The 9,202-nt window shown below is 38.0% G+C and overlaps 1 protein-coding gene across 1 annotated transcript in view; it reads left to right on the forward strand.

Annotated features, from left to right (window-relative positions):
- Positions 1 to 9,202, forward strand: part of ADAM18 (ADAM metallopeptidase domain 18) — a 168,758-nt gene that overhangs the window by 119,532 nt on the left and 40,024 nt on the right. Inside the window, exon 14 of the mRNA XM_007935064.1 lies at positions 3,130 to 3,328. Coding sequence (XP_007933255.1) covers positions 3,130 to 3,328 — 199 coding nt within the window. The remainder of the gene's footprint in view (positions 1 to 3,129; positions 3,329 to 9,202) is intronic.

Here is a 9,202-nt window from a genome sequence, read left to right on the forward strand (position 1 = left end):
GGAGGGGAGGGAACACTGATAGATAGGTAGAGACAAGTATTGATTTGGGTGAAGGGAAGGGCAATACACCAAACATGAGTGATCAACACAGTGTCATTGAGGAAGAGGAAGACATAGAGAGATGCATTGGAGATACAGACAACGAAGATGAACCCTTTTGCATATGCAGTACTGCATTGTCAGTGATGGCAAACATTGCTATACAGGTAGATGGATGGGTTGGCAGACTGAATGATCAGATATATCTATGTGGCAGGGGGGTTTGCCTGTGACCATGTATAGGGTTGGCAGACAGTGTTTCTACAAATGTATTTGTATGTTTTAAGAATTTCCACATATACAGTAGAGCTGACAAGACACAAGGTTGTAGTCACTTCTTGTCCATAGCCAGCTCCCTGGAGGGAGCAAGTAATTGGACCTGTGGGCTCAGGACCACGGTCACAGGGGACATCAAGCTCATGGCAAACATGGTTCCACATCCTACTTTGGCAAGTAGCAACTTGTATCTTAAAAACTTGCAAGTCGCCATCTAGATGCAACGATGGGTTTCTCCTCATGCAGAGCAAAAGAGAATGAATAAAACTAAAGATGCATGGAAACAATTTGTCCAAGAGAATGATAAACCATGCCATCCTCAGCCTATATGACTATGAGACCAGAAGAACTAGATGGTGCTTAGCTTCCACTGTCAGCCACTCAGAGGGGCATCTATGTAGGAGATCCCTGGATTGAAGGGAAAACAATGTGGAACAAAATTCAAAATCATTTTTAAAAAAAGGGGGTGGGGACTAGGTTTGCTGGTGGAAACCACTGCTCTTCAGGTCTGGAATTGAACACACTCCTGTGGCTTCCAGCCAAACAAAAGACAGGAATATGAGGTAAACATTTACATTACGTAGAAATACTCCTTAGAGAGAACAATCATGGGTGTATAGAAGTGCTGTGTAGGCATAGGGAGAGAGCTTGGGGGGCAGGAGTGCATGGAAGGGAAGGACACAGGGAAGAGGTGGCTATGGTGAGGAAGTGGGAAAATAGCTGTTGCATTGTGGGAAATTGCAGTCAATGTCATGAGACAAAGTGTATGTGAACTGCTGTATGGAAAATGAATTTGTTCTGTAAACTTTCACCCAAATCACAATAAAAATTAAAAAAAGTGGGGGGAGATATATTTTCAATAATCGTAACACATTTAGTAACTTAAAATAACATACATTTTTTACCTCCTAGTTTCTGTAGGTCCAGAGTCTAGACATAAGTTACATGGGTCATTTGCATGTCTGTGAACAATATGATGTCTTAAGCTGTAGTCACATCTGAGGGTCAACTGGGGAAGGATCTATTTCCTTGTTCAGAAGATTGTTGTCAGCATTCAGTCCATTTCAGGATACATACTGAAAGCCTCAATTTCTTGCTAACTGTCAGCTGGAGGTTACCCTTAGTTCCTTGCCATCAGGTCCTATTCATAGGGAGGCTCAGAACATGATGGCTTGCTTCTTCAAAATTGCCAAAGTAGAGAAAAATCACTTGCAAGACAGGCATCATAAATTCACGTAACATACTCATACAAATGCAATTTCACACACATCCCATCACCTTTGCTATCATTTATTGACTAGAAATAACTTACAGGAATTATATATAGTGCTTATTGTTTCAGTTATTGAGCAATATTGAGAAATACTTTTCAAATTTTACACAATGAACTGATGTGCATATTCCTTTTTTCTTTAAATTTTGGCTCTATATATTTCATATTACACAAATTTATAATAGCTTTTTTTCTAGTAGATTTAAAATTTATAATAGCTTTTTTTTCTAGTAGATTTAAATGTTATTAAGTAAAATATTTTATATTTTATACCCACAACTGTATATAATGGGAGCTCTGGTAGCATAGTGCCTAAGGCATTTGACTGCTAACCAGAAGGCTGATGGTTCAAACTCACCAGCCATCTTTTGGAAGGAAGGTTGGGCAATCTACTTCCAGAGTGATACTGCCTTGGAAACCCAAGGAGGGGTCGCTATGAGTCAGGTCCAACTCCATGGCACAAAACAACAACAACAACAACAACTGTATATAACTGATATGAATATATCTATTCCTGATCTTGTTTTGTTTTTGGCTATAGTGTGCATGATGTATATTTTTCTCATAGTTTTACTCTTTAGATTCCTCCCTCCAAATATCACTATGCTCCTTTTCATTGATACTCATTACATTCTTTCTGTGTTTCCAATTGTAGTAATTTTCCTTTTGCTTGAAAAAAATCTTCAAAATGTATTACAGTGTATGTTGCTGACATTAATAATAATAATAAAATCTCCCAGATATTAAAAAAAAAAGTCAAACCCATTGCCATGGAATCAGATCTGACTCATGTCTGAAATGTCACTTTTATTATTAAGGAATATTTTCCCGGTATAGAGCTTTAGTAGTGCAGTAATTTTCCTATGACATTTTTCTATATCATTTTATTGTTTTCTAACTTCTGTTTTTTATTGCTTTAAATTTTCATAGTAACTGTCACATTCAACGGAACTACTCAAAGAAGCATTTGTGTTTGCATATAATAAATATAATGATAACAATTATGATCGTGATGATAATACATACAGTATTTACAATGCATTATTCTGAGTATCTTTTACATTAATTCACTTAATTCTCTTAAGAACCCTATGAGAGAATTATGATTATTCAAAATTTACAAAGAAGGAAATTGCAGGACAGAGAATTTATGTGCCTTACCCATGCAAATAAGGTACTAAGAGTCAGGGCTAGGGATTGAAGTATGGCATCTGGCTCCTGGGTTTCTCCAAGAACAAAAAGGTAGAGATTATGTTTTCCCAGTTTCAAAGAATAGATATATTTATTCTGTGCATTACCCCAATCACATGCTGATTGAATGAAATGCCTGAAAACTCATAGAGGATCCTTTCCTGTCTTTGAGAAAGCACATTTTCTCCAAATCTCAAAATTAATACTATACCTGATTTTTTTGTTGTTTGTTGTTTTAATAGAACTCACAGCTTGGGAATGCTATAGTTCCCTCAGTTATCAATATTCAGGAAATAATTGATAAGAATGGTAACTCAAGGAACATAATTTTCTTTTTATTTTCTTCCTAGCTATCAATAGCAGGCACTCCATGTAGAGAGAGTATTGATAAAGAGTGTGATTTTACAGAGTATTGCAATGGGACTTCTGGTGATTGTGTTCCTGACACTTACGCATTGAATGGCCATACATGCAAGTTGGGAACTGCATATTGTTATAATGGAAAATGCCAAACCACCGATAATCAGTGTGCTGAAGTATTTGGAAGAGGTATTATTCTTTCTCATATGTTTATTTTAGATTAAATTCAAAGTCTATATAGATTATAATACATATTTTACAACTCTAGAAATGGAAGAACATGAATCCTAAGCTCAATAATTTTTGAATTAAAGAATGTCAGTTCTGGTAGAAGCATTTGAGCTCATCCAAGATAGAACTTTATTTTTATTCTCAATATTTGATTTTGTTTTTAGTAGTTAGCTACTTGGCCAAAAATCAATGTTTACAGATCATCATTTATGTAGATATTGGAGTGCCAAGGTAATACATTGCTTAATTTCCATTTATGCTGCAATTTTATAATGCAATTTTAATGACATAAAGCAAAAATCTATGAGTGAAATTCACTCAAGTATATAGGTACTTCCTCAGGAGTGAAAACTGCTAGTATAACAGTATTCATAGGCCACCTGATCAAGTCATTTCTGTTTTCTTTTCAAACAGCTATTGAGAGTAACTCAAATAGAACACACATATGTTCTTGCTCCCCCACTAGAGATTATTCATAATAACTGAATATAATTTTGTGTTTTTAGAGTAATTAAGCTTGAATACATCAAAATTCTCTAATGAAATGTGTTCAAATGTAATTTTATTGGCTGACTGAATGAAGATAGGGAGCATGACAATAGATTCCAGTCTAGATTTTAGTAACTAGGGAATTTACTTAGTACCAAATGATATGGAATCTGGTTCATGTTGTCTTCTTAACTTTTTGAAACTTGTTTATGTAACAAGTTTTAGGTTACATGATTTAACCAAATTCAACCATAACTGCAGAGGTATGATCTCCTAAATCGTCCATCAGTGCTATTTTCTGTGTGCTGTGTTTTCAGGATCTATGTCAATGCTTATTTTTATTTGAAAATATTATTTGTCACAGTCACAGAATTGTCACAGTTAAATACATAGTTTGCAATTAAATTAAATAATACATTTTGTAAAATCCATTAAGGAGAGACATATTCCTTTTGTCAATAAAAATCCTTTGATCTATAATTGAATTTCTTGAAGCTTGACATTTTTGAGTTCCAATCTAAATAAGGACATTTAGGACAACGTAAATGAGCCAAAATGTGAAATATAGATGCAATTTATTTGTTCATTAGCATCACATTATATACAGGCACTTTTCTTGTTTTTATATTACAAATATATGAGCTACTTTGGAGTAGATTCTCATTCATGGCTACCTTATGTGTGTCAGAGTAGGCACATGTTCCATAGGGTTTTCAATGATTTTTTTTCTTTAAATGTAGGTCACCATGCCTTTCTTCTAAGGTTTATCGAACATCCAATATTTCTTTAGCAACCAAGCACATTAACTATTTGCACTACTCAAGGACTTCATGTTACAAACACTACAGGACAAAAGGCTACTCTCAAAGTAGCCTACTATGTGAGATATGGGAATTAACAAGAATTTACCTAACTGTTGCATGATTTCTTAAAATCAATTTACAATTTTAACGTTAGTAAGGATAAGTAAAAGTTTATATACTGAGTGTCCATGTATTTAAACTGCAAGATGATCATATTCACATGGTCATTGTGTTCATGGAACTTACAACCAAGAGACAAAGATAGTTTGTAAATACAATAAACACAAACTCAGAAAACTTCTAGGTTCACTAAATGCGGTAAAGGAAAATAGAATGCAAAAGAAATACAAATAAGGTATAGTCGATAAGGCAAATACTACTAGATATTATCAGATAGTCTCCAACTGTCAGCTCCTTCATAATTTCTCAACGTGAACCTAGACACTTTGTTCAAGCATACTGCTTACCCAGGAAAGCATATAAACAATCGTTAATAAAGGTTGGATTGTGAAGGTCTGCCTATTTTGGTCCAATCAGGCCCACTCTGGCAGTCTATTCCAGAGCTACTGTGGGGGTTGACTAACTATTTGGGACTTCATCTGAGTTTAACTTCTCCCTCTGCCCTACCTTGCTTTCTCACCCTCACTTCCAGAGGTTCTGATACTTAATAAATAGCCTGCACATCAAGACCCATGTATATGCCACCTTTTAGAGGACTCGACTTCTAACAGCTGGTCCTGACAGTGGTCTGAGAAAATAGTTTTTAAGATTCAGTTTAATAACTATATAACCCATTTCCATGCTGGCAATGAGCACTCCATCAGTAGTGGAATTTGATGGCACACTCACTGGGTGAATTGGAATAGGAATAGTATAATAATGAAAGAGAATGCAGTGTCTCGTTCAATTGAAAAGTATAGAGGAAATAATAACTATAAAGACAATGTGATTGGATAGCTATTGCTAAACATCATTGAAACCTAGGGAGGAAATGTGTGCATTTGAAATCCAAGTATGAATGCTGAAAGGACCACCCTATTAATTTACGAGACTTCTTATCTTCCAAAACAGAAGGTTAGAAAAAGCTGAGGACTTAATTGTGAGGTTCAGGAAAAGTCAGAGAAGGTTAAATTCTCAAATAATAGGTATATTTGCCAGAATTAAGGTTTAGTTAGGGGGAAAAAAGTGTACTGCAGCCCTTCAGATAGCAACAGTTGCAAATATGTCCCTCAAAATTTTGTATCATTAGACGTCTCTGAGAGTTCCAAACCTATATACATGTCCCAGACCCTTTCATCATCCCTCTCCTAGTAAGACTGGAGTACGTACATTTCCCTTGTTTGAAGATAAGCAGAACCTGATGCCATAACACAAATTGAATTCTTATTAGGATCTACCCCATGGCCACCCCAACCACTGGCTGATAATTAGGGGTAAGGAACTGTGGTGGTTATGTTTGTGTGTCAACTTGGCTGGGCCTGGTTGAGTGGCTGGGCAGTATTCCCCACGAAGAGACTGGTAATCAACCCCATGGTAGAATTTACCCTGAGCAGCTGAGTAGCTGCCTTTGGGTATGTGGTCTGCTTCCTGTATATAAGGAGAAGTTTTGAGAATGGTCTCTAGCCTTTGGCATGCTTGGACCCTGCATGTAGCCGTGTCATTGCTCAGCAGCCTGCTATGCTCTGCCGACCTTACAACAGACTTAAGTTAATGGCCTGCCGTGTGGATTGGTAACATCGGGACTGTGCCTTTTTACTTGTCACCCTTGGGGCTTCTCAGCCTCAGCAACCAGCAGCTGTCTGAGTAAAGAAATACCTCTAGCTCCAGTGGTCCGAGAGCAGGAGGTAGAGGTGGACCCCTAAGGTTGAGGGACTTTCACCCAGCCCCTAGAGCCTGGCACTTTGAACTTGGACTTAAAACCTCCAAATTGTAAGAATAAACTCCTGTTTTTAAGGCCATCCCATTTATGGTATATTTCTCATCAAAGCAGCACTAGGTAAGCAGAACAGGAACAATATAATAGGGCCATGAATGTGCTGAACAGTTAAGGCACTATATCTCAAAGCAGCAGTAGGTCCTAGCCAGCAGTTCCTGACAGGAAAAAAAGGGAGTACAAGTGGTATTGGATTTTGAGATTGTTTGATCAAAAGATTGGATAGGGAAATTTATTGTTTTGGGAGCACTCCTCCAAGACACAAAATTTAACTCCCTGGCACATTTTTTAGTTACTTAATGCTGCTCTAACAGAAAATATCACAATTGGGTGGTTTTAAACAAATAGGGATTTATTCTTTTACAGTTTTGGAGGCTACAAGTCTGAGTTTAAAGTGCTAGGCTCTAGAGGCTGGGAGAATGCCCCTTGACTTTGGGCTTCAGCTCTCCCTCTTGCTTTTGGTCCAGTGAACCTGGAGGCTTTTCTTAACTCAGGTAGCTGCTGGCTGCTGAGGCTGACAAACCCAAGGTCGATAAGTAAAAGGGCACAGTCCCAGTATTACCAAACAACATGGCAAGCCACTCGTTCAAGTCCAAAGACAGTCCCAAGATCAGTAGGAAACATGGCAGACTGCTAAATGGAGACTCAGCTACATACAGGGTTCAAGTGTGCCAAAAACTAGAGACTTTTCTCAATGCTTTTCCTTATATACTGGAAGCAGACCACATCCCTAAGGCAGCTACTCAGCTGCTCCAGTAGATCCCGCCATGGAATTGATTACCAATCTCACCATGCAAAGAATCACACTACATCCAGTTTCCCAGCCACTCAAAACAAGGCCCAACAAAATTGACACATAACCTTAACTACCACAGCATGGATCCCAGAAGGTCATGTAAACTTTCTACTATGATGGTTTCTAGAAGCACGGGGGGATATGGCCCACCCTTGAGTGATGAAGAATGTAAGAAAGGGCTCTGTAGCATATCCAGGATGGAATGTCACCAACTTTTCCCCTAGGATCATAAAACACAGGAAGAACCTATAATATTAGACATGTAAGTTATGAGAAAAGATGTCAGGTGGAGCTTTTAGCAAGCCTCTTTGGAAGAATGACAGTGCAATTCTTCTGGAGTTCTATAGCAAGGCCATGCCCTCTCAAGTGGAGAATTATAGCCCTTTGGAAAAAAAACTCTGGCAGCCTGCTGGGCCTGGTAGAAATGGAGAACCTGACTTTGGAACAAAAAGTGACCAAGTATTCAGAATTTTTCAGTATAAGCTATGTTCTGTCATAACATAGCTAAGTTATTTGGTTAGATGAATAGAAATTGTTCATTTGGGATTAAACACAAGGAAGAAGAGAGGGCAGAAGAAAATATAATGAGCAGGAAGTACAGAACTGTGTATGTTTTTATTCACTCTTGCAGCTTTGCTCCCCTCTCAACTCAGCTCACAGCTATAGATATATGGGGTTTTATTATTACCAATTGACACAACAGGAAAAAGCTCAGGCTTGTTGTCCAGATGTTTTGACTCAGTAACTGGTTATAACCCAAAAAATGGACAGTAGGTATACTGTACTCTCACTTGCAAGTGGCCTTGAAAGACACTGACCACATAGTCACCCATTTTCTGTGGAAGGAAAAGTATCAGAGGCAAGAATATAGATGCACTCATGGGCAGTGACAAAGTTCAGCTGATTGGTGAGTAGCCTGGATATGGAAAGTTTAGAAGATTAAGAGCAAGTGTTCAGGATTATAAATTTGTATATGGACACACGAGGCTTCCCTGGTAGCCCAAATGGTTAAGCCCTTGACTAGTAGCTAAAAGGATGCCAGTTTGAGCCTACCCAGAGGCACTGCAGAAGACAGACTTGGTCATCTGCTTCCAAAAGGTCTAGAAAATCCTGTGAAGCACACATGGGATTGTCATGAGTTGGAATCAACTTAATGGTGACTAACAACAATATGGATGCATGAGAATTGGCAAGAAATGTGAAGCTCTTTGTATTAATCCACAATGTTAACGTCCACCAAATAGCATCTACCATGGAAGAGACCAACCAAGTGGACACAATGGCTTGACTAGTTTATATCAGCCAGTATCTGTCATCAGCTATCCCAGTGTCTTCAGTATGGACACATTTCTTTCATTTCTTCCCTTCTTGCTTCTGATATAGCTTTTTTGTTTTGTTTTGTTTTGTTTTTCTGTATTTAGCTCATCTTTTAGTACTTGCACAACTTGATCACATTCAGCCAGAAGTAACCAAGACACAGTTTCCTTATCACTTTGCCTAAGGCAATAAGTTCATTAGGGTCATTATCTCCCTGCTAAGCATAAATTACTCTCCTTTTAGCCTCTGATAATAGTTTTCTCACCACCTATGCCAGGCTCCCTAGCATAATGCCTAAGGCACTAACCAGAAGACTGGAAGTTCAAACCCACCAGCCACTCCTCAGAAGGAAGGCTGAGCAATCTACTTCTGTAGTGATACTGCCTCAGCAACCCAAGGAGGGGTCACTATGAGTCAGGGCTGACTCCATGGCACATAACAACAACATGTCAGGCTCCAATGCCCCATGTTTTAGGCTTTTTTTTTTTTTTTTT

The sequence above is a fragment of the Orycteropus afer genome, unplaced genomic scaffold (genome assembly GCF_000298275.1).
Source record: "Orycteropus afer afer isolate SDZICR_OR568_19922 unplaced genomic scaffold, OryAfe1.0 scaffold00024, whole genome shotgun sequence".
NCBI classification, from domain to species: domain Eukaryota; kingdom Metazoa; phylum Chordata; class Mammalia; order Tubulidentata; family Orycteropodidae; genus Orycteropus; species Orycteropus afer.